Source organism: Melanotaenia boesemani, chromosome 16 (assembly GCF_017639745.1).
Source record: "Melanotaenia boesemani isolate fMelBoe1 chromosome 16, fMelBoe1.pri, whole genome shotgun sequence".
Classification (NCBI taxonomy): domain Eukaryota; kingdom Metazoa; phylum Chordata; class Actinopteri; order Atheriniformes; family Melanotaeniidae; genus Melanotaenia; species Melanotaenia boesemani.
Window position 1 is genome coordinate 16,937,611 of NC_055697.1, and position 26,392 is coordinate 16,964,002.

Here is a 26,392-nt window from a genome sequence, read left to right on the forward strand (position 1 = left end):
TAACCGACTGTGTCTGCTTTTGCCCCTCTCTCCTCTCACTGTCAGTCGCTGCAGGATTTGTAGGACTTTTCGAGCGTCTCCTGCATCCGTGAGTACCTGAGTTTGGCTTTCTGGGTTTAGGAGAAACGTTGCGCTCCGCGGGGATCTGCTGCAGGAGATCTTAAAGAAAGTTGATGTCGATTTAAAAGCAACTTTCCCCTCTCTCTTTCTCTCTCTTCAGAGGAAACAATACCTTTTAATTAAGAGACTTACTGAGTAAAACTGTTCAGTCATCACCTGCAGTTATAGTAATTGTCACGGATGAAGTGCAGTTTTACATAAAGTGTAAAAAACGCGGAGAAGAGGTAAGTAATAACGGCAGGATCCAGAGTGATTATTGCAGCAGTTTATTCTGCTGTAAAAAAACATTTGGTCATGGCAGCACTTTTCATTTGACATTTCTTTCTTTTCTTAGAGGTTTTTACCTATTATATTGACGTAGAGTTATTAGATAGATAGATAGATAGATAGATAGATAGATAGATAGATAGATAGATAGATAGATAGATAGATAGAACCCATTTTAAAATGCAAGTGACAACATTAAGTTGGAATGTTGTAAAATGAGATGTTTTAATTGAGTTTATATATATATATATATATATATATATATATATATATATATATATATATATATATATAATATAAATTGTATACAATAATTTTTATTGTCTGATACTCACTGTGATAATTGTTGGACAGACTAGAGCTTAAGCTTAATGTCAGGTGTTCTGTGCTGAAATATAAGAGGAATTCACTTGTACTGGTGGAGAGCTGTGTGTGTGCGTGTGTGTGTGTGTGTGTGTGTGTGTGTGTTCTGCAGTGAGGGTGTCCTTCACAGGGAAGAGCTTCTGGAAGTGTGTGTCTGAAAGTGAAGATGTTGCTGGCTCTTTGTCGCAGTGTTATCAGGATCAGAGCTGGGCAGGAACGCTCCAGAAAGCACATGCTGATGTTGCACGCTGTGTTAATGGCCTCTTAAGGTCCCATAAATAATCAAATCAAAAGCATTTCTCTGCTTCACACAACATTTTGTGTATTTCAAGAGCCATTCATGGTCTTTGACTGGTTTACAAATGACTTTATGTGATGCTTCATTGTCAATGTTTTATTATAAAATCAAGTGAGTGCATGAAATGTTTTGTTAATCCACGCTTAGTTAACTTTAGTTGAGTGGGATATCTTGGTCTTTGCTGCAGTGAATGGTGGGTAAAGTGACTGGATGTCCTTCACTCGAATAAGTGGGGATATTCCACTTTTCTGAGTTGTCAGGCTTGTCTTTAATCAAAGAAAGGCACCATGGGGATAAAATCCTACCACTTAGATTGCCCCATCCTTACATTTACTTGTGGGAATTTTATCCTCTTTGTCTGTTTTCACTGCTTTTCTCAGTTTACATCTTTTTCCATCTCTTTGTTTGTTGCTTTTCATGTTGTCTTTTTTCCTTTCAATTTAATTAATAGCTCACTCTTTCTATCTAACCTAGAGTGCATTAGAAAGTCTTTAAAACTGCTTTCTGTAGTTTTGGACTAGCTGGCTCATTTATCATCACATCCTGCTCTAATAGGAAGAAACTGTTGTTAATTAACCCTTCGTGCTAACAGCCATCATCTACACTACTACCAGCTCTCCAGTGTGTGTTATCGGTGCGCTACCTGTTTGGAAAACTAGCATTGGCCCCAGTTGTATTTCTGCAGGTGTCAGCCCAGGTGCTTCCTCTCTCTGCAGAAATGCATTTGAGAGTATTACTCAAACCACACATAGGGCTTTATCTTAAATTGAATTGTTGAAGAAGACGTTAAAGAGCCATATATCACCTGGACACAGGACGTTGAAAGGGACAATCTGCAGCAGTGTGGAAGCTGAGCGTCTCAATGGCATCACAGATGGAATGACTAAGGCTTTGTTCATAAATCCACAGGCAGAGAAAATCAAGTTGTCAGCTTGTAAACTGCATTCTGTGTGTGTGTGTGTGTGTGTGGGGGGGGGTTATTTTTTAAGAAGGTGACCCTCCTTTATCCTTTCTCAGCCATGTTTCATTTCGTTATCTTTTTCAAGCTGAGCATCAGAAATACCATCTCTATCTGCTTACACTTCTCAAGTCAAATGAGATCAATTCTTCTATGTTCACCTTTTATCCCACTAAAAAAAAAAAAATAAATAAAAAAGAATCCTGCATGTATATAGTTGTGACTGGAAAACAAAACTGCACTTTGTGTCTCTATCAAGTTGTATTGGTTCACTCTTTGCAGCATGTATGGATTTTCTGTCCTGCTATTCCTTAGTCTGTCTACATGTGATGGGATGTTCAAATCTAAAGCTGCAGAATGCTGCTGATTGCAGCGATTTAAGCTCAACTATATGTGTCAGTATAGCAGAGAAACACTGCAATGATTTCTTACCTGGAATAAATTAGTAGAATTAGGAAGAAGGACATGCATGTTCCAGTTTGGACAAACGTGTGCTGCAGGTAAGGTGAAAAGCATGTTGTGTGTGTGTGTGTGTGTGTGTAAGCTACTTTTTTTTTTCTTAACTTCTCAGTGCAAGCAGTTGCAGTCAATATATATTTTCTGAACCCTTTGAGAAACGAAGATATAAAAGTTGGAATTTTAGCAGATACCTGAGGGCCACAATGAAATAGAATCATTTCTCAGGTTCTTGGTGCAAACAGTGTTTTTTGCTCTTTAGATGAGGATGTTGTGGCTGCTTTTCTTCTTGCCTGCCTGCTCCTTGGCCCAGCGATCAGAGCCCATGTTTACGGCCATAACCAAGACCGTCCTTCCTCCGGACTATGAACACAACCCCACCCAGCTCAACTATGGCGTGGCTGTCACTGATGTGGATGGGGACGGAGACCTGGAGATATTTGTTGCTGGGTGAGGAGAGTATAGAAGAAAACTTAATATTCAGGTGACATCAAGTGAATTTAATCACAATATTAATGTTTTTTCTTTTTTTTTTAATAAGCAATTTAAGTATAATTAATTTCTAAAGACTGGCATAAAAATCAAATGTCTGTTTTTCCAATGTAAATGTGAATGACAAAAGTGAAAAAGCTGAGAGATGATAGTCAGTAAGGTGCCCTGAGGCTCGCTCAGCTGAGGAAAATGGATGTGATTGAAAAGCACGCCATTGATGGGAACAGTTTTGCGAGCCTGCTTCTATCCAATGAAGCAGCAATGAGTTTCTCAATGCTTAACAGAATATAGATGAGCCAAAATGAGTGTGCTTACTAAATGTCATTAAGCCAAAACATCCTATTCAGCAGGTATCCGGTGCAGGAGCTCATCCCACAGCTTCATAGAGGATGTAATTTAATTTGCCATTAGAAGAATCTTTGCATGAATTGCCTCTATGTAGTTTATATTACACTGGTGTTTGTGACCTTCAGTATTCATAGCACAATAACAAATTCAAAAGTTTATTTATTCTATAGTGTATTCAAACATTCACAGCATTTAAGGCATAATTGGAATCTAAATAACTTATAATTAAACTTTTCTCTATGAGTAGTTGCTTCACGTTTTTCTCTATTATTATTATTATTATTATTATTATTATTATTATTATTATTATTATTATTATTAGTTGTTTGTTTGTTTTTACATTGATCAGATGTGACAACTTGGTGGACAATAATCTAGCATCGGAAAAGTTAAATACATCTCCAGAGGTCAGTTTGGGAATATTCACCAAGTTTAAAATTTTGTCACTTAATAAGACAACAATAAACCAAAATGTTAAACAACATATACAAACTGAAAACATAAATCTCCACATAGAATAAAAATCCTCCATTGTTGTAACTGTGTAAATAAGACTGGCTTTGTCTCTTTAAGAACATCATCTGAGGTTCATGTTTACAATAAAACTAAATTAATTTGAAAAAACTTTATTTTACAGAAACTTGTATAACATAAACCTACAGGCGTGTTAAATTAACCATTAAGTCATGTGTTTATGTGTTCAATAAAATAAACAAATGATAATTTAAATATTTTAATTTTTAAATAATATATAAAAAATTTACTGAAATTTTAAATGGCAAACTCCTGTCATTTAGGTTTTAGAAAACAAATATTTTATGTTAAAAGAAAAAGAAATCTTGTTTTAATCAGAATAATCTATTTTATTGAAATGATTTTGTGGCACAGTAGGACCAGGTGGATTTGTTGATCCTGTGTACCTGACATGACTGATGTCATGTTAAAAGCTGCAGATACACAATTATTGAATGTAGTATGTTACTTCTGCTTAATCCGCCTCAAGCAGAGCCACAACTCTGTTCCTCTGTCGCATGTAGCATACACATGTTTGTGACTATTTTTAGTGGTTAAAGGACTTGTCAACTGACTTTAAGAGTGCATATTGCTCATTTTAGGATAAAATCCTGATTTGTTTTTGGTTGCAGTGGGAGAAATTACAGTTTCATGTTTCTAAATATTCTTGCAGTAAATACATTGGTATATACGATGTGATATAATATTTAAGTTGAGAAATAGAAGTTTAAAAACAGCAGATATTGTCTGTACATTTACTGTAATACAGTCTTAAGGAATATATTATGACAATGTCTTCAGAATGAGGCCTTTATCAACATTATAATAACATATTTGCATTGTCTCAAAAAGAACAGAAGGGAGCAAAATAAATATGTTTTATGTGTTTTATATGTATGATGAAGGGCTTTTTTCGTATTTTGACCAGTGAATCTATACATGTGAAAAGAAATATGTTTATGACTGTCCGTTAGCAAGCTGGAGGACATAATAACATATTATTTTTACCTCAGGAGACACTTACTGTTTTCTGCAGTTATGTGTAAAATATATGCTCTTGTTGGGGTAATGTTATTGGAAATAAGCTAAAATTATTTCCAAAATATTCTTATATCAGATATCTGCAAAAAACCTATAACATACTTGCCAACTTATTTTGCTTATTTTGCTCCCTCCCACATTTGCTGTCCCATGTGCCACCACTTGAGCTGACTTATCCAACCATACATATAAAACTTTATTTACAGAGCACTTTTCATGCACAAACCAACACAAAGTGGTTTCCATAATAAAAAGAAATTATGCATATTAAGCAAAATTTAAAAGCCTTCACACACCAAAGTATATTACAAAAAACCCCAAAAAACACACCTCATAATACTTCACACACAATCACACAATCAAACAATCACGCATTCAAACAAAGCATGTACACTCCCACCACCCGCCCATACCCCATTCTGTACGAACAGGAACTCCCATCCCTAGTTACTGTCTCTGAATTTAATGTAAGTATAAAAATAATAATAAATTGAAAACATCTGGCTTGACGCTGCTGTGAAGAAACAATATCTTGGGGATCCAGTCACACTGGAAGCCAGCCCACCCATGACCACAGAGGGTGCCACCACAGGAACCACCCTGGTCAGGGCAGGCCAGGGTCCACACCACAGCCACAGGGCTGCAGTGCAGGACCCCCAGCCACCCAGACAAGGGCAGTCACCATGGCAACAACCCTACAGACAGAGCAGGCAGAGCTACTGGTGTGGAGGATCCCCAGGAGGAAAACACCGGAGTTAAAAAGTAAAACAAGATTAAATAAACTTTTAAACAATAACAACTGATAAGAGTGACAAAAATAAAAAATACAGATAAAGATAAAATAAAATAAAGGCGTTTATGAAAACTGTCTACTTGGGTAAAAATCAAACAATAAAACAGTAAAATAATAAACCGGAAAGCCACATAAATAGGTGGTATTTAAAATGATAGAAAGATATAGGATTTAATAAGCAACAATCGAAACGAACTCAAATAAAATTCCCGATGCTGGAAGTACCAAAGTGAAAGCCTAGAGGAAGTCCAAGGAGAATTTTTTTTTTTTTTTTTTTTAGATCTATAGAAAGAGGACATGAAGTTAGGTGGTGTAAGAAAAAATGCGGAGTGTCAAATAGAGACAGATGATTCACGGTGGCGACCCCTGAAGGGAACAGTAGAAAAGAAAAAGAAGATGGTTCTGTGATGTAAACCATTAAAAAAATCTTTACCAAAGAGTTTCGGCTTTCACACAAATTACCTAAATTATCAACTTTTTTTTTGTTTAGAATTTTCCTTTTTATAAGAAGCAGATCACTGTCTTCAGTGTGCAGCACAATGGTCGGGTTGACACATTTGAAATGGTTTGTTTTGTAAATGGTAAATGGTCCGTATTTATATAGCGCTTTACTGTACCTGGGATGATACCCAAAGCGCTTTACATCATACATCACATTGTTGTCTGGTGATGGTGTGGATTGAAGGGTCGTTGCCTTCTGTCTGTGATCTTTTTGTCTCCTTTCTTCTTTCCCTTTTGCTCTTTTTGCTATTTTCCATCTTTTTCTGTCCCCTCCGGTCAGGTCCAGCAAGATTACATAGATTCCGTGATTCAAAGTAAATAAATAAATTAATTAATCACATTATCAAGAGGAGCCTTACCAATAGGCCTCCCCTTGGCAGAGCAAATTTGTTCAGCACGATACAGCAACCAGATTATCATTTTGCTTGCTATGATGCTGGACAGGACAAGTTTTTAATAATAATAAAAAAAAAAAAAAAACAACACATTCACCCACATATGGCAGAAGCTGCCATGCAAGGCACTCAACCACGACCCATCAGGAGCAATTAGGGATTCAGTGTCTTGCCCAAGGGCACCTCGACACGAACATGACATGAACTCAACTTGGCCAAGGATTGAACCGGCAACCCTTGGGTTACTAGACAACCGCTCTACCTTGCTGAGCCACACCGCCCCAAGATAAAGCACACAAAAATAGGGGCAAGACAGGCAGTTTCAAAGCAACAAGTGTTTTAAACTAGTTTTAAAATATGGTTTTAAAGTAAAAAATGTGATATATATAGCAAACAATCACTGCAGACACTACTTAATTTTTTATTTAAATACATTTTTTGTATTATAGTAAATTTTTTCCTTAAATGTAGAAGTGAGGAATCATTTCATTGATTGTTCACTGCTTTGAAAAATGCCTCCATCCTTAGAGTCAGAGAATTTTTACTTTAAATTATTTTAATAATTTGAATTAATCATTTACAAATGAAAAAAGATTTGTTCACCAATCTATGTAATGAATTATTTTGTATATTTCATTTCTTAGATATTATAATTGACTGAATTTCAAATTATAACTGTTTTGGGTGTTTTTCTTGCTTTATTTTAAAGGGATTTTGAGGCTCCAGTGGCCTTTATTCAACAGTAGCTTGACAGGAAAGAGGGTCGGGAGGAGTGGGGAATAACCTGCAGCAAAGGGTCCCAGGCCGGGACTCGGCTACACCGAGGAGCTGTAGCCTTATTATGTGGTGGTTGCTCAACCAGTTGAGCTACACACTGCCCTGGGTGTTTTCTGGCTTTTAAATAAAAGTTATTACATTTTGATGGGGAAGGCCCTACAAGGAAATCTAAAGTAAAACAACTTTTTCTTCAAAAGAACTAAGCAGCACTGCCAAATATTCTGCAAATAGACGTGGACTGGTAAAACAAGTGAAGTCCCCACAATATTTTATTTTAATTGGAAGATTAAAAAAAAGAAGGGGAAACAGTATTTTAGAAACTTAAAAAGAAATTTAGAAAACCGATATTGTTATTGCCTTTTTAAAATTTATTTTAAGCAGCTTGATAATTTACATCTCATGAAGAAGAACCATAAAGCTTAATTTAACAGTTGCTATGTTTCCTGTCAACAGCTACAATGGCCCTAACCTGGTGCTGAAATATGACAAGCAGAGGAAAAGGCTTGTCAACATTGCCGTTGATGACCGTAGCTCCCCATTCTATGCCCTGAGAGACCGACAAGGCAACGCCATCGGAGTTACAGCATGCGACATAGATGGGGATGGACGGGAGGAGATTTATGTCCTTAACACCAATAACGCCTTCCGTGGTACAGTACAAGTTGATGCAAATGTATACACATATATACAGTATACACACACTCTTTTCTCATACTACAAAGGTGGAGAATATGCAAGCAGCTACTAGGCTTATCTCATCTGAGTCTCCATCAGATAACAGATAAGGTTTGTGCTGCTATTAATCATATGGAGAGCTGCGGAGCGCGCTCTGCCACCTCTATCATTTTTATTAAAACTCCTGCTTCACATTTCTGCTGCAACATCCTGCTCCTCTGTTTCTAGTTACTTTTACTCTTGCACTGTATCTTTATTTTTTTTTGCCCCTCCTTGACTCTTGTGTTCTCCTGAATCAAGGTCCAGCAACGTATTCTGACAAGTTATTCAAGTTTCGTAACGGACGCTTTGAGGATCTGCTGAGCGATGACATCAATGAGCATCGAGATGTAGCCAACCCAATGGCTGGGCGCTCAGTGGCCTGCGTGGACAGAAAGGTGCTACATGCACACATGCAGAGTGGAGTACAGTATGTAGATCTGCACCGCACACACATAAACTCCCCCTGGAGTCTTCAGGGTACATGCATGGACGCTTCTGTTTGTTTACCAGTGATAACTCATGCCCTGCCTACACCGCCCTTCTCAGCATGTGCTTTGACAGTTCATTTGGGGGAATGGTGAGCCATTTTCTCGCCTTTGTCCATCGCAGCAGTGTAATTACCGAAGGAAAGGCTCGTTTGTTTTACAGAACATCTTACGAGGAGGGGAGTGATGACTGCACACAACTGCTTTCTGTCTGTAGCGTCTTCTCTGTTCCTCACAGTCCCTTTGTTTTCACCCTTTTTTCCTCCCTCTGACTGGCACATTCTTTCTTTATCTCTTATCTCACACACACACATACAGTTCTCACTTCTAATCAGGGGATGGGATAAAGATGGTAATAGTGGGAAGAGGACAGCAGGGATTACAATAGATTTTTTAACCACAGTCCCATCTCACTGAGCACTGATAGGATGTTCAGGTGCCAAACAGATTGGAAAGATATCTGCTTTTAATGGTGTAATTCTTTTAGAGGAAGCCAAAACCCTGATGTGTGCTCTTGCATGCCAGTTCAAGCAGATCGTTCCTATTGCTGAACATGTTTTATTAGAACATATTAGCAACAACAGCAGAAGGTTACACAAGCCAAAGCATGCTGCGTTGTTAGTTGGGTAGCTAATGTGTTTCATTTATTTTACTCATAAATAAAGTGTTATCTTTCAGTAAAAGAGCTGCATTTGTCATCCAACTCTGTCTCTCTTGGTCTCCTTGAAAGTGGCGTTCCATTATTATTCCTATACAAACTGATGAAGGTGACACATTGAGGAGTTTCACATTGAACTGATGGATTGATTCACAGTGAACTGGCAGCCAGGAGGGAATAAGTGGCTTTTAAAAGCCCAAATAACTTAAATATGTTGCAATAAAGCAAGATTAAAAAGGGTGATTTATATTTCCTGACAACAAAAGGTTGACATTAGAAGAGGCAGCTTATTCAGGCTTTTCTGTGGAAGCTGTTAAGATTGATGGAAGGCAGCTGCTGCACTTACATGCACTTTGCAGACATGCATGTCGTACTATTCACACTGTCAATCTAAATGACAGAAATTAGCCTGGGGTAAAGACTTATTGAAAAATCGTTGACTTTTAAGTTTGCTCAGTACCAGCCAGTGGCCTTCAGGTCTCCTGTTGTAGTTTTCTTTGTGTGTTTATGTGTATATAAGTGTGTAAAACCCACTCCTTATACAGCATGCCGTTATGTGACATTTATGTAATTCAGACTCGTTTACCTTACTTGTCTTTAGAAAATACAGTAAGCTGAACACAAATGGTGAAATGGCTTGTGTTTGTGTAGGTTTGCATACGTGCATGTGTTTGTACTGATGGGAATATGTTTGGCCTGGTGGGAAAGCTCATTGGACTCGAGTGTGTAGTCTATTAGTGTGGTTCCGTCTCTGAGTTTGTGTCTGCAGGGACTCTGGCTGATAATGGAGTGTGAAATTAATCTCCAAAGGGAGGCAGAGCGAGGGAGACAGGCTGAGAAAAAAGGGGTAAGGGGTAATAAACAGTGTAAGCGGAGATAAAGGGGGAAGGAAGAGGTTTGATTAGAAAAAGGTGCATAATATTTACAAAGAGAGGAAAATAATGAAGAAAGATGGTTCCAGGAAGTCTGGTATTACATATCGCTGCTGTCGGGCAAAAACCTCCTATGTCCAAAATTCATGATTTTTGTTTTCCTTCATAAATCAGTACTATTGGTCACCCTCTATGTCTGTCTGTTGTTTTACAAATATTTAACCAAAGATATATGATTAAAACACAATACAAAGTTTGATGACATTATGTCCAGTTATTACAAAACCATACAGTTTTTTCATTTTTTGAAAAATGACAGTTTTGGAGATAGGAGGTTTGTGCCCGACAGCAGCGATATGACATATTCAGTCCTATCTTAGTCACAAAAATACCACCGATTAACATCATAGGAATTTTTTTTTTTTAAATGAACAGTTAGCCAAAAATAAATAAATAAATAATCCAATAGCAATGGTTTTGACCTCAGCTTTAACCATCTTAAAGGAGCTTCATAGCAAGTTGCAACTTATTGTTTATCTGTGTGGTGGAAATAGTTTTCCTAATTTTTTGGTAATTTTGCTGTGGAAAGCAGTTGATTTTGGTGTGAAAGCTCACAAAAGTCGTTTTATGCTTGTTAGGCTATAGAGACTATCTAAAGTAAAATATGCAGTAGCGCAGAGATGCATTGTGATTGTTCTATGAGCAGGTACACATTCCTCTGTGAGATCCAAAACTAATTTGTATGCTCTGTTTTTCTTTTCTTAAAAAAAAAAAAGCAGTAGATCCAACCTTTTTTATTTGTCAGTAGTTTTAATGACACAGCCACTTCCCAGAGATGAACTGGCAACAGCAATGGGTGGTTGTTAGATTACTTTTTGTTCTGTTACCAAGGAATAAATAAATATATAAGTGAATGAATGAATGATCGATCAGAAAACTGTCTGAAAAGAAATGGCATCTAATTGTGTAAAAACACAACTAATATTTTCAGGTTTCTGTACAATCTTTACATCATTAACTGCATTTTTTATTTTTCTTTCATGGTCTTTGTAAATGTGATTACACAGCATGTGATTAAATGGAAACCACATTTATTTTTGCACAGGGAACTGGGCGTTATGCTATCTACATTGCTAACTACGCCAGTGGAAAAGTGGGGCCTCATGCTCTCATTGAAATGGATGAGGCAGCGAGTGACCTTTCACAGGGCGTTGTTGTTCTCTCCAACGTGGCGGAGCAATCTGGAGTCAACAAGTTAACTGGTGGGTATGAAGAACTGATGGTGGGTGTGTGAAGTAGAGGATGGTGCCATAGCACTGCCAGACCCTCAGTGTGATTTATACTGACATCTGCAGAGGAGCATGTGCCTGGTGGTCCCATAGAGTCTGAAATATAGGACTTTAGTATGCAGAGGGTATGAGAGAGCTGGAAAACTTCCAGACAAGAAGAAATGAGAAAGGGAGAGAGGAAGAAAAGAGGACACCCTGTCAGCTGTTTATTCCAAAGTCCCAGGGAAGTGAAGGAAGGGCGACACAAACATACATCAGAGTACAACAGCTGCTCGAAGATGGCAGCTTTACAGCATTTTGTATTTCATGGTCGACCAGGTATGTTGAAGTAAATTCGCCAAAAATGACAAAAAGAAGATTACATCCTGGGTAAATGTTTAATATTCATTTGATTTGTTTCAAAAATCCATCTTCTTAACAAAATGTCCAATAAAAGTGGTGAGATGTTTTCAGTTTTCTTTGTAAATGTTGTAAATTATCTTTGATTTTAACAAGTAACTCTGAGAGTCTTCAAAATCTCAATTCACGTCCATGGATCAGTTTAACTGTGTGATGTTATAGGGAGGCAGAATAATAAATGCCATAAAAGCAATACGATTTGTTTCTTCTTAAACAAAAGCATAATCAGTAAGAAAAGTTTAGAAAAAAAGAAAGGTCTCCATCTGTGATACATCACAGTAACCACTGAAAAGTCCTTGATGCTGATGTTCCAGTAAGTTGGAAAAACGGGAGATGACTTTGTATTAAAGAGCAGCAGAATGAATCTTCATCATCTTTGGATCTTTTTACATGAACGACATCATCTGATCCACCGGGGGAGCAAAGTGAGCTGGCTCAGAATTACTGTGAATGATGTACGGTAGATGGCTTTGTCATCAAACTGCAGTTAATCGGGGCAGAGGGACAGCCAGTAAAGTTGTATATCTGATGGTTACATATCTCTGGAGAGACATTAGTGGTTTATGGCCGTAGGGGGCGAGTGATATTTGTCTGGCCTGATGGAGCGGGCCAGTAAATCAGCAGCGAGTCCTGGCTCACAGCACTGACTCCACATACAGGAAGGGCAATCGGAGCCCTTTCAACTACATAATTAAACTCCGCTGGTCTGAGATGAAACACTTCAGTGAGATACTTCACTTTATAGAAAGTCATTGGAAAATCCTGCGGTGATACTGAGAGTGTACCAAACAGTCACAGAGCTCTTTTTATAAAGAGGAAATTACTGTTAGATTTTGGTTAATGCAAAACATTCTCAGCATGCGCCACATCACTGTGCTTCTGTATTTGTACTTGTGTTTCTGTTGTGGGTGTGTTTACCTGTGTTTGTGTGTATGTAGCCCATCAGTGTCGGTCTCTGTGTCAGCAGAAAGACTTGCCACCCTCAGAGTAAATGGCCCAGAAAGACAGTAATGATCTCTTACCATTCACTTCTGCTGTGGAGCTGATTTCTCTCCCTCCTTTTCTTATATAGTTTCACTTTTCCTGCTTCAATTTTTCTTTGTTCTCCATCTGTTTAGCTGCCTAATTTTCTCTCACTGCGAAGCCTGGTCTCACTGTCTTCATCTATGCAGGGGGGAGAGGTGTCGTAGTGGGACCCATTGTCAGTCAGACTCTATCGGATGTCTTCTGTGACAATGAATATGGCTCCAACTTCCTGTTCAGGAACAACGGAGATGGAACATTCATTGATGTGGCACAGCAGGCCGGTAAGAGCATGTGGAGTTCAATAGATCATAGCCTTGTAGATATGTTCTTTCATGACATATATTTATCTGTTGCAAAATAAAAATGCACAAAACAGGATTTACTTGTGCAATATTTCATCATATTAATTTATCATTTTAGGTGTGGAAGACCCCATGCAGCATGGCAGAGGGGTGGCTCTGGCAGACTTCAATCGGGATGGTAGGACGGACATTGTATACGGGAACTGGAATGGACCTCATCGCCTGTACATCCAGCAGAATAGCCGCAAGCAGAAATTCAAGGTAAGCCCCAAACGTGTTTAAATACACACTACAAACATACAAATTAAAAAGAAGAATAAAAGAAATGTTCTGTAAATATTAGCTCAGTTTGCATCAAACTGAGATAGTTCGTTGCCTGAAAGGACCAAGTGTTCATATTTAAAGACAATCAGCATACAATAATGAGGACGTGACCATATGTTTATGATGTAGACAGTGTGTAGCCATGCAGAAGAAGAAGGCAGAAATATGAAATCTTCTCTTTGTTAGGAAAAAAATCTGAATATATACAATGACAAGTAAAGTTTGCAGTTTTACACAACTTGGTCCTGATGCCACAAGAAGAATAGCAACAAGCAGGCAGGCTAACAGTTATAAATATGCATCCTTGCATTAGTTTTAACACTAAACAGGTCTGTTGTCTGAGGAGAATGATCAAAGGAGTGGGTGTTAGATATAATAAAAGGTGACATCCCAGTTTTGTGGAATTTGCCTTCACATTAGATATAGCAAAACTATTTTTGTCATTTAATACTAGTTAAGTTCATTCTTACTGTATTAGCAGATATTCAGATATGAAATAAATCAACTTAATGTTCTTGTCACAGAACCACAGATGATACAGCAGACCAATGTGGGGAAAAAAATATTTCTTTGTGAACTGATTTTTGAAAAGGGTATAAAAACACATATTCCACACACTGGACTCTATAGCTCCTTAAAGCTTTTCCAGTACTCCCAAAATATACTTTCTGGAGGCCAAACACTGGAAATCAAGCAAGGTTCAGTTCAGACACGGTCAAATCATATTATATATATTTTTAACTGGCGTTTAACTAAATGGTTATATTTGCTTTAGTGTATTTTATTTTGTTTTATTATTACAGCCGCCAAGGTAGAGTTTATGTTCTTGGTGGCTTCCATTTGTCTCAAAAAGTAATGGAGAGATTTTGATAAAATTTTTAGGTATTCTCAGAATTGAAATGAGGAACAACTGATTAGGGGGTGATCCAGTCACCACCTGGATCCAGGAAATGCTTTTAACACCAGAACCACCAACATCTCAATACCCCCTAGAACCACCAGAGGGAGTCATTTTGGCTCTGTGCCAACTCAGCATAAAAACAGAAGCCCATTTTTCTTCCCCTTTATCATTTCAAAATAGACAAAGCTTCAGTAAATAAATAATTCATCGACTAGCTTGTTGGATTACTTTAGGCTTGTATTTCGAATAGAAAATGTCATACTTTCTACCTTACATCATTCACGTCAGCTATTGTGTAACCAAATAACTTTTTAAATGTATTTACATTTTATATCAATTATTTGAGGGGGGTCAGTAAGAGAAAAGCATAATAATGAAAATTGAAGCAACGATATCAGCGCTGATATCAGCTGTTTTTGCACGTAAAGGGCTCATATGAACTCACATCGGGTCATTCTGGCATCGATGCAGCTCTGGTAGAGGACTCATGCATTCAGTGCAGTGATGCCCAAAATGTTATAGGTGAATACTGCCTTGCCATCTTGTCAAGGTTGTCTATTCCTTACATGGTCCTAAGATGAATTGATCATTTCCCCCCATTCCTCACTCATTTGTTGGAGCATAGCCAAAGATTCCGTATTCATTCTTTTGCTTCCTTTTGTTTGTCTGTCTTTAAGAATTTTTTTAAGGTTTTTCACTGTCGGGAGATGAGGATAATTTTACCGTAATCTTCTAACTCGTCAGATAATGCCCACAATCACTGGAGGGGAATAAAAAAAAAATTATAAGATGACATCAAGGTGGATGTTATAAGCTGACATTTGTTTGACCTAGATCGTGTCAATATCCGGATCTGGTGATCCAGAAGGTTCAGAATATAGGGGGTACCATATGGGCTGTTGGGCCTTTTGGGGTTTTTTCTCGAGTGAGTGATCCTATGGCTTGGCAGAGGTCTACGCTCTCTGAATGGTTCTAGTTATCATTATTTTACTTAATTATTTAACCATGTAGTTATTCAGTTTAAAAACTATCTATTTTTGTAACTGTTTATAATTTTGTTTTTTATGGTTTTGTTTTACAAACAGCACATTGCTTTTATGAACTCCTTTATGCTTTCATACTTGTTTTTCTTAATTGTTCCTATTGTTTTTAGGTTTATTTGATCCATGTTTTTACTTTTTTACATTTTTAACTAATGTTTTCCTCTTGAGGATCCTCCATGCTGGGGAGCTATGCCTGCTTGGTCTGCAGGGTTGTTGCCATGGGGATCGCCCTTGTCTGGGAGATTGGGGGCACTCCACCGCAGCCCTATGGTCATGGTGTGGACCCTGGCCTTCTCGGATCTGGGCGGTTCCCGCGGTGGCGACCTTCTGCGGTCATGACTGGTCTGGCTTCCAGTGTGGACCGATTCCTAAGGTAGTGTTTCCGCTCAGCAGTAGGTGCATGTTTAAATTATTTTATTTTATATTCTTTCTAATATGCAAACATTGTTGGTTTTATTATGTAGAGCTCTTTGTGCTGCTTCTGCTTGAAAAGTGATTTATAAATAAAATTTGATTTTATATTGTTGTTGGTAAGGTTGGTCAAATGCTAACAGTGGAGCTCCTTTCATAATCACAATGACTGGTTCTGATTAGAAATATCTTTTCATATCTTTTCATTTGATTCAGTGGTGGAAGTTAAATGACCGTTAGCCACAAACTCAGATGATTAAGAAAACAAACATTAAATGTGATGCTGACTAAAGTTTGTTGCCACACAATAGTAACAAGATGACCACCGAGATGTGAAGCTATATCTTTATGCACATTAGTCAGGCACAATTTCTTTCCTTTTTTTCTTTTTGGGGTACTGAACTGGCACAGTTAATTTCTTTTATGGCTTTTTGGGGGGTTGTGAGTGCCTTTTTTTCTGTATATTAAAGATTACTTACAGAATTTCTTTGTACAGTGCTTGTAAAACATGCTACTACTATACAGACACCACCCTACACTGCTACCATCTGCAGATCCCATAGTTTTGTACAATATTGTCTTTATCTAATAAAAAACATAATGTGACACCACATAAATCAGATGTCATGATGAAATAAGACTTGAGACATCTGTAGAGTTCACACAGCAAGACAACTTTTCATTTTGGTGTGACTGGCTAATTCACTGACACACTAACAAGGTGCAGCAAACACTGAAATGTTTTGGGTCAGGGGTGTCCATCTCTGGTCCTCAAGGGCCACAATCCTGCAGGTTTTAGATGTCTCATCACGGTCCCACACACCTGATTCACATTAAATCAATTCCTTAACAGCTTGTTGTGAAGCTTCTGCCCAAGTATGTTGACCCATCAGTCTGATTCACTTGTGCGGCAGCAGGAAACATCCAAATCCCTGACCAAATACAGACACTGACCTTTCTTCTGTGTAGATGTTAAATATAGTACCAGGTATTACAGCACAATTAAACTTTTGACTAGTAGCACAAATCACCAGACACATGTGCAGGCAGTTTTAGGTGTTTTAAAGCCTATAATTATTTATTTATTAAGAAAGTAACCAACCATTGTTGCATGTAAGGGTGTAATATAAATCTCATCAGATAAAGGTAAGACCATTTATTTCTAGCACTCGAAGGCAGGATAATCCAGAGTAACCAGCATTTACTGATCATCAGCAATCTGTTTAATGAGTCACTCCATCAAATCCATTATGGCTGCTGATGTAGATGTGAGTGTGTGTGTGTGTGTGAGAGAGAGAGAGAGAGAGAACGTTGGTCTCCATTTTATCCCCTCTGACCAAAATCAATGTCTGAAGAGCAAACAGCATAAAAACAGCAAATCTCATCTATTATCAATGTGAATCACAATGTTATCAGCATTAACAGCTGGCTAATGAGTTAGCACCACTCACCGCTGGTCCCACTTTGTGTTTAAGTGGTTTTTAAAGACGTATGGGTAGTGATTTACTCGATCAATAACTCTACACACAGCTTCCTGAGAGACAGCCAGCAGTGTGCATCCGTTTGCTTTGTACCTTTAAAGAGCAGCAGAGAGCGAGATGGACCGTGCTGCGTGTAAATCTGCAGAGGTTTCATGCTCTGTGATCTACCTGTCACCGCCTGCACCCACATCCCTTACCGAAGACATAAATGTCACAAGAGGCATCTTTATAGGGGTCAAATACAGGGTTAATGTGTGACGCTTAGCCTGGAGACAATTCTATCAAAACCACATGCATACGTGCTATTAAACATGCTCACTGGAGACAAATTGAATTAGCAGGACAACCTTTTTTTTTCTTTCTTTTTTAAATCTAGATTGTTAAATCACAAGCTCACAACATATTTAAGACCTATTTCACCCACTTGAGCTGACACTTGCAATAGTCGTGTTAACCTTTGGCATGCATAATTGTATCGGTTCAGTAAACCACCAATTAAATAGGGCTGAACCAACAGCGTGGCATGGTAGTGAAAAGTGCAGATTAGGCCTGTTTATGCTTTAATTAAAATCTCTTGGGGAGGTTTTCTTTGGAATAGGTTTAAAACACACACGTGTATAGACTCACACATTCAGAATATATATTAAGATAGATGGAACAATTAGAAGTTGTTAAAGTTTACTTGCTTGATGTGAAGTCAAGTTTGAGCGGGTGTCCTTTGGTAAACAAATAAATAAATACAAAGTTATAAACAAACTAAAAAAGTAGGTAACATACAAAAATTTAAATAAAATTTCTGTATGTTTATGTATAATTTTATTTCAAGTCAAACAACTGGTAAAAGGAAGAAGGAAAAAAAAGATCTTTATTGTTTTGATCATAAAGCAGCTAAAGATGCACTGAGATGCTTGCATGCATCAAAGAAAAATCTCTAGTTTCAACAAAACTGAATGGAGCAATGAAAGTCCAATTCTTCTTCTTTTTCTTCTTCTTTTTTTTTGTTGGCACATGTACATATGGTAATACAGTAAATGTAGAGCAGTCCCTCCCTGTCGTCCTCCCTCACAGCATCAGATGGCCATCCCCTCTCCTTTACCTGAGAAGCAGAAGGTCACTGTGGGTGGCCCCCATCCCTGCAGCTTTATGAGCCTTATAATTAAAATGGGAGTAAATACTGTGGGGGAGTGAAGGGGTGCTCTATTACCCTTTTTTCAACTTATCACCGTGTCACTGAAGCAGGGAAATATCTGTTACTTTCTCATGGGAAAAACTTCTCTGCTGCAGAGACTTTTTTTGATGGGGTGAGGGTCTGTCTACTTTTCTCATGCCAGAGGATGTAAAAAGGCTCTTTGTTCTTATCTTTAGATGCAACCCTTAGCCATAGCTGTCCAACTGAAGGACTGGACACTTATTATTGATAAACATGTTTGTAGTGGGACTTGTGACCTTCAGGTTATGGAGTAGTGTCCAAAACCAGTTGAGTGCTCCGTGGGAAGTGGAGGGTTTTTTCTTACATCATTATTTTTCAGTAAAGTTGACCAACAGGTTATTCAGGAAAAGTCTGTGTTAAACTTTATACAATCCATAAAAGACAAAGATATTTACATTTCACATTTGCAGTGTCAAACTCTCTTTTATAAACCAAGAGAATAACTTTAAGGACACTCAGAGTGGGCATAAAACAGATAATAGTACATCTAATAAGAATACAAATAACTGCAATAAAACAGCAGTCAAATAACTTTTTCAATTAAAAAAAATAAGTACTTAGTTTTCATGTATTTAACCCACTGATGCACAAACCTGTAATAATCATTGTAGGTTAATATACTGTAAGTCTGCGATAACCATTTTGATATAACTGATTAAACATGCTTGATGACTGCTGCTTCTGAATTTCCTTACTCATGTATGCATGAGTGTGTTTGTGATTCACCGATGTGCCTTTTTCCCCAGGACATAGCCTCCCAGAAGTTTTCCATGCCATCCCCCGTCCGAACCGTCATTGCTGCAGACTTTGACAATGACAACGAGCTGGAGGTTTTCTTCAACAATATCGCCTACAGAGGCCCCTCCGCCAACAGACTTTTCAGGTACTGAAAGAAAAAAACCAGATCCACACTTCCTGTCATCTGCATATGTACAAGTAAGTTTTAATAGCACTTTGATGATGAAGTTAATGGACTACTCTTCAGTCTTGATTTAATATTCTGAGGCTGAGCTTTAAAGGTGAGGAGAATTTAAAATTCCTTGCCAAGGATACTTATCTAGTCTGGCATTCCGCCTCTTCCTCCGCCTCCTCCTCCTCCTTCTCCTCCACACATGAATGAATCTTTCATTAAGACAGTTTCAGGTCTCTTTTTGGCTCGTGGTTAAGTTTCCTCTCAAGATAATATTAATGAACTCAGCTCCCAAAATGTAATGTGTGATACATATCATATTATGAAAGTATCCTGTCTGAATAAAAATCTGATCTGGCATATTTGTATAAACAAGATTCAAAATGGAGCCCATCCTGAGTTTCAATAAATAATCAGGTTTCAGGTCAGAGATTTTTTGGATCAGAATATTCCTGCGCACTGGGTCACCGAGGGGAAAATCAGTCTTTCTGGTCTTACAAAGGTCACAGCTTCACAGCACATGGCTTTGCTATTGTTTGCTTTATAAATATGAATCAGCTCATTTATTTGCTCTCTGGCACCGACAATAAAAAAAAGAGAAAACAAAGCTCAAACAACTGTGCTGAAGCTAATCAATATTTAGCTAAACTTCTGGCTTTAACAGCCAGAATCAGCACATTAAGTTCACTAAAATATTGATTTTGTTTTAACTTATGGAAAGTTGGATACTAACATGAATGTTCTGCAAATTTGCAAATTATTTAGAAAGCTTAAAATTTTATATATGATCTTTAAAATTTGAAAAGTGCTTGTGAATGTTGAAAAATGTAGGCAAACATAAACCAAAAAGGAACATTTCATATTAATATGTAGCAGAGGGAGAGAAAAAAGTTGACATTAAGTTTTTCAAAACTGTACATAAACAGTATTTGGGTGAATCACCGGTAGTTTCCCAGTCTTGGCATTTATTTGTATTTTCCTTGGTAGAGTCAGCAGGAGAGAACATGGTGACCCCCAGATTGAAGAGTTAAATATTGGGGATGCTGCAGAGCCTGACGGACGAGGAACTGGTAAGCATGGCAGAACAAACATACAGAATAAAAACACACACTCACTAATCAAATTTTAGGGTGTGCTCATATAATAATCACACATACCAGACATAAATGACACTTTTAACAGGCTTCTACATTTGCTGTTTTTATTGAGGCTCTAAAAGTGATCATGCTGCTTTCTGGTTGTTGGAGTTCTTTGTAATGCAGAAGATTACACAACCACCACCCACTGTGATGTCATTAATAACTATTAACTGCATTCTGTAGCTGCTGTTCCTACATCAAGCCATTAGATGGCATCAGAGCTCCACTTGGGATCTGAGCTTTCTTGTACGCTTTTGTTCCACATTATGTGTCCCATAACTTTTGATTTATATCTATTTCCCAGCATAAGGATGATAAAATGTTTTGAATAAATGTTCAGTTGCATTTTTTTCTGACGGATTTCCAGGAGCTGTTGCCACAGATTTTGATGGTGACGGGCATCTGGAGCTATTAGTGTCTCACGGTGAAAGTGCAGCTCAGCCGCTCTCTGTTTACAAAGTCAACCAGGTGAGAGAGTGTGCTCCATATAACACTTGAAACTCAGTAGGTTGTATTACCTAAAACAAACCACTCCTTTGCTTCATTCTGTCTGCTTGTTAGGGCCTCACTAACTCATGGCTACGGGTGATTCCTCGGACAAAGTTTGGTGCTTTTGCCAGAGGAGCTAAAGTGGTGGTGTATACAAAGAAGAGTGGCCCACACACACGGATTATAGATGGTGGTTCAGGGTACCTATGTGAGATGGAGCCTGTCGCCCACTTTGGCCTTGGTAGGACCTTATTTAAACGGACACATAATTAAGCAAGGGTCAAACCTCTCAGCTTGCCACCTCCTCTAATTTTCAAATCAACCAGCATGTGTTATATTTGAGGATTAACAATGATGTTATTTTTAAGTATTGGATGTTTAGATTGCTTGTTTAGCTAAGCTACAGATACATTTTCCTTTCTTGAAATTAAAATTTCTTCGGTCTAGGTTAACTGAGGCACCGAGAGGTAATAAAACAGACAGAATTGGACAGGATAAACATGAGGAGGAACAGTGAGAAAGAAAAGGAAAGCATGTTGAAAGTGTTGTTTTAAAACCCTTTAGCCTGATTGAACACCCACAGGAAAAAAAATGTTGGTAGAAGGGACCTGAGTGGACAAACCCAGGAGACAGAAGAACAGGTGTTGCAGCTGGAGGCCAACAAGTATTGTGAGTGACCAGATCCTGGTTTCCTTTCGCCTCCCCAGACACGGTCAGCTGGTGGTGATCCAGGCCTCCAAGTGCACCCACTGCTGCTCACTGAACCCGATCTGTATCAGAATTAAACAATCGCATATCAACTTCAGCAGCCTCCAATCATACACTCAAACAAAAAACTTCCCACCCAGATGTAGTTTCAGAACAGACTTCCATACTTTAAAGCAGTGGTGGACATTTGAGAAACACTCACCACCACTAAATGAAAGTGTCATGTGGGTGCAGAGCAGGTGAAATATTCTTTGGCTCTCTGGCAGTGCACCTGTCTGGCAGGGTAATAGAAGATCTGTTTACATAAGAAATGCCACTTTAATTAAGGACCACAGAGGGCCTTAGGAGACAAGCTTTCTTTGAACCTGATTAAAATGGTTAATGGAGAGAGGAGAGGGCCACCCTGTGTGAGAGTGAGTCAGTAAAAAAGTAGATAAAGTAAGAAGATGTATACATACTGTTTGGAACAGTATGAACCCTCAGCAACCAGCTGAAGTTATATAAATGTTCCTTTGTGTGTCTATCCCACATTATCTTTACCTAAACAGGTAAGGATGTGGCCACCAATGTTGAGGTCTACTGGCCAGATGGCCGCTCAATAGCCCGGCCCCTGGAGCCTTCAGAGATCAACTCAGTACTGGAGATCCATTATCCAAGAGATGAAGAGGAAGTCACTCCCACTGTGGAAATAGAGGTGCATAAGTTGTCACTAATGTAATCTCTGATCTTCCAGAAGATAGTTGAATTCTGTACAATGGACTTGACCCTAGAAGCAACCACAAAGCACTGGTGTGGGCCTTGTTTGTTTAAAAAGTTTAGAGCATTTTGATCAAAAACCGGTTAAATTGGTTCACAATCAAGAACCAAACCAGTTCTATGTAGGTTGAAAGGTAGCAAACAGATTCTAAAGATGCTCTACTGTGGTTTGCTAACTTTGGTAGCAAAAAGCAGCACGGATAAATTACTGATATTCATTGGGAATATCTAAAGAGATTTTAATGCCTGTTGCTTCACATTGACTGTCTCTTACAGTGTGGCCACGGCTTTGCTCTGAATGAAAATGGCCGTTGCACAGGTAAATGGAAACATCTCCCCCACCTATTGAAAACTGTGCTTGCCTCCTCGTTCAAAACTCCTTGTTAAGCGTCTTTACCCTCCTCACCTCCCCAATCTTCAGATAAAGATGAGTGTACCCAGTTCCCCTCTGTGTGCACCTCTGACCGCCCTGTCTGCACCAACACTTATGGCAGCTATAAGTGCCGCGCCAAGAGGAGATGCAACCAGGGCTTTGAGCCCAATGATGATGGGTCAGCCTGTGTGGGTGAGTGGCACTGACAGAGACTTAGCTGAATTACTGAGATCAGGAGAACAAAGGAGGTTCTGCCAGAGAACGAGATGTGTTAAGCTTCCTTAATTACACTGGTTTTGACTAAAGACTTAAAGGTGCTAGCTGACCATGTACCCTCTCTGCACCTGCTGTCTTCCATGACTTGACTCCCCATATGACTTAATTGTCTTTTAGCCATGTTTGCTAACAATTTCTTCTTCTCTTTTTCTCCCCTTTCTCTGCAGCCCAAGTAGCTTACTTTGGGGGAACACAGTCTTCTGGGGAACGTAATGCTTTCTGCATTCTTTCTTTCTCTTTTTTACCACTCATCTCTACACATCTGCAGATGGGACTGCTGTAGCTGTCACTGCTTTCTCCTCTTCTTCACAGTTGAACGGGGATGTACAGAAACTCTTAGTACAAACTTTTCACAAAAAAGAAATCTCCTCCCGCTTCTCCCCTATGGATCTCTTCCTCTTTCCATCTGTTATTTGCGCCTTTGCCCCCTCATCACTGCTGCTGTTTGTCACCTCTTGGCTCCCAGCCCCCTTTGGACTATAAAGAATCGAACATGGAGCATGCTTTGCTGGGAGCCACAGAACTAACTATGTCACCTGTGGAGCCCTCACGTCATCACCTGGCATTTCTTAGTGGGACCTGAACTGAGGTCAAGTCAGTAAGTGGAGCTGCAATGTAACTGTTGCACATACGGGACTAGATTCACTGGCTCCACCAAGCACATTAGAGACACACTTAGGCCCCATCTGTATCTCCACCAAACTGCTATGCTTATCCTCACAACATCACTCTCATTCTAAATATGGGCTTAGTGGTATGCTAAGGAACACTAAAGCAAGTATTATTACATTTCTGTGGGCATAATGTGTGCATGAATGTGCTGCATCCAAAGAGGCAGCCAAGTAGAGGGACATATGCTAGACCATCTGCCTTTGAGGGTAGGTTATATTTTGCTGTGTGTGAATAACACAGCAGAACAGAGAAGGTAAACACAAAGGTGTGTGAGCACACAGATACAGGGGCAGATTATAATTATTAATATTTTTTTAATGGTTACTGTAACCAGAAAGTGTACTTGAAGTGAACACCAAGACAAATGAAAAGGAGCTATCAAGAACATGAAGATGAAAGGTAAGACACAAGTAACAAAAACAAAACTCATCATCAGATTTAATATGGGCCTGGTGGCAGTTACACGCTACAATCGCAATGACTGACTCAGTATGAAATAAAAGATGCAGCTTTTATCACATCTTTTTAAGTGTTACGCACATTAAACCCCTGTGGGATTATTTGCAACTGAATTTAAAACTTCAAAATCCCAGGTTGGTGGTGTTCCATATTTTTGAACAGAGCACTATTGGTGCGCTACTCCCCAATGTCCCGTCCCATCCCCCATTAAAATGTGAATTTCTTAATAATTATTTCCTGAACAAAAGGATCGTGTAGTTAATAGTTCCTGTCTTCAGAGTGGCGTAAATTGTGTTTTATGTTGGGAACAATTTTTTAGCTGCAGACTTAAATGAAGCCTTATGATTCTAGTTTACAATTACATTCCCCATGTACATCACAACTGAAGCATATGTTACAAAGTAAGTACGTGTGGTTCAAAGATATTTCTTTAATAATGCAGAGGATCTATAAATTCTAGATCATTGATTATGTTGGTCTTTTAACAGATTGAAGAGGATATATGACAAAAGAAATCAAGAATTTCTGCATTTGAGAGCTTTTATTTGAATGATTGAAGGCTTTGAATCAGTTCAGATTTCACATAACACAATCCTGTCACTTTGTTAGGAGCTTTTTTGGTCTGAGGTCATGCAGTAAGCAAGATTTGCAGACAAAAGTAATGTTAGTGAATGACTTCAGTGTAGATTATCAGCCTCTCTCCGCACACAAATGTCACATTTTATTGCATTTGTTGTACTTTAGAGTAAAGAGTCTAGATTCTTTTGCTTTGCTAATAACTGCAATCAGAAGTTGCATCAAGAAATGAGCTAATAATGCACCACTACTACTTTGCCCAATGCTTTATCAGATCAAGAATGAAAGATTTTATGTAGGTAAAGGTTGATAAACCTTACTCAATCTCCTGACAAGGATATTCTTATCTCCAAACCTTGGTGAAATGTTACCCATATAAGCAACACTTAACATATTGTTAAAAAAAATCTAAGAACAAGGAGAAATAGACGAATAGTGAAGCCCTAGGTTCTTCGACAACTATGCATGGAGCTAAGTTTAGCTTCTTGCTCTACTTTTCAAAATGGCTGCCATCACCAGATGTTAAAAAAGAGGCTTTTGTATTGTTTCCCTGTGGTATTTTTATGACATGGTTGTTGTGTTTTGGTAAAGACTAAAGAAAATCATTTCAACTTGTGCAAAAAGGCCATATTATGTCTTCTTTGAAGGATATAAATATATATATATTCTAAAGTGGCCTTCTATGAGCCCTGACCTAAATCCTATTGAGCATCTGTGGAAGGAGCAGAAACATGCCGTCTGGAAAAGGCTCCCTTCAAACCTGAGACAACTGGAGCAGTTTGCTTATGAGGAGTGGGCCTAAATACCTGCTGAGAGGTGCAGAAGTCTCATTAACAGTTACAGGAATCGTTTGATTGCAGTGATTGCCCCAAAAGGTTGTGCAACAAAGTATTAAGTTAAGGATACCATCATTTTTGTCCAGGCCTGTTTTATGAGTTTATCTTTTTTAAATAATTCTGTTGAAGCATGGTTGAAAAGCAATGTCTGACTTTCATTGGTTAAATTTCATAGAATTTTTATTTATTATTACTTTTGTCAGATTCAAGTTATTTCTGTAACCATTGTGAGTTTTTCTTTCATTAACCAAAGGGTACCAACAATTTTGTCCACGTGTGTGTGTATATATATATATATATATATATATATATATATATATATATATATATATATATATATATATATATATATATATATATATATATATATATATATATATATATATATATATATATATATATATATATATATATATCATCACGAAAGAAAGGTTAATGGAAATTTAATAGGATGTAATTTTCTGAGGTAAATGAAAACAAACCTCAGGATCATAGTTTATATAATGTAAGTCAGGTAACGTTGCATAGCAGTCAAACCTTTTATAGAGGGAAGTAATTCATACAACACACATCTTTATCCAGCATTAGACTGAGATCATTGTTATAGCAGAGGACATGTTTGCCATGAAGTGCTGGCCAGTACAGTCCACTGGAGAAATCCTTTTTTAATGTATGGGTTAGAGTGTGCATTAGTCTTGGATTCATTCCTGCTCAAGATACTTCATCAAATCAGCTGAGCCCACAAATGGACTGGCCCA

General features: G+C 38.2%; 1 protein-coding gene and 1 long non-coding RNA gene across 2 annotated transcripts in view; one reads left to right on the forward strand and one right to left on the reverse strand.

Moving 5' to 3' along the window:
- Positions 1-23,378, forward strand: crtac1b (cartilage acidic protein 1b). The gene is made up of 15 exons (XM_042010694.1): positions 1-88; positions 2,725-2,912; positions 7,776-7,972; positions 8,298-8,434; positions 11,160-11,316; positions 12,915-13,049; positions 13,189-13,331; positions 19,187-19,323; positions 20,338-20,420; positions 20,857-20,957; positions 21,051-21,219; positions 22,235-22,380; positions 22,719-22,761; positions 22,864-23,007; positions 23,259-23,378. Exons 2-15 carry the CDS (start codon positions 2,725-2,727, stop codon positions 23,372-23,374), a joined length of 1,896 nt encoding a protein of 631 aa, XP_041866628.1. The 5' UTR covers positions 1-88; the 3' UTR covers positions 23,375-23,378.
- Positions 18,156-26,392, reverse strand: part of LOC121655838 — a 12,700-nt gene continuing 4,463 nt past the window's right edge. Inside the window, exons 2-4 of the long non-coding RNA XR_006013319.1 lie at positions 22,227-22,366; positions 21,601-21,748; positions 18,156-19,326 (exon numbers count right to left, since the gene is read on the reverse strand). This is a non-coding gene — a long non-coding RNA (uncharacterized LOC121655838). The remainder of the gene's footprint in view (positions 19,327-21,600; positions 21,749-22,226; positions 22,367-26,392) is intronic.

Coding starts and splice junctions, on each gene's coding strand:
- crtac1b (XM_042010694.1), top strand. CDS start 2,725: ATGAGGATGTTGTGGCTGCTTTTCTTCTTGCCTGCCTGCTCCTTGGCC. Junction 8,435..11,159: donor TGGCCTGCGTGGACAGAAAG/GTGCTACATGCA, acceptor ATTTTTGCACAG/GGAACTGGGCGTTATGCTAT. Junction 20,958..21,050: donor CTGTTTACAAAGTCAACCAG/GTGAGAGAGTGT, acceptor TCTGCTTGTTAG/GGCCTCACTAACTCATGGCT.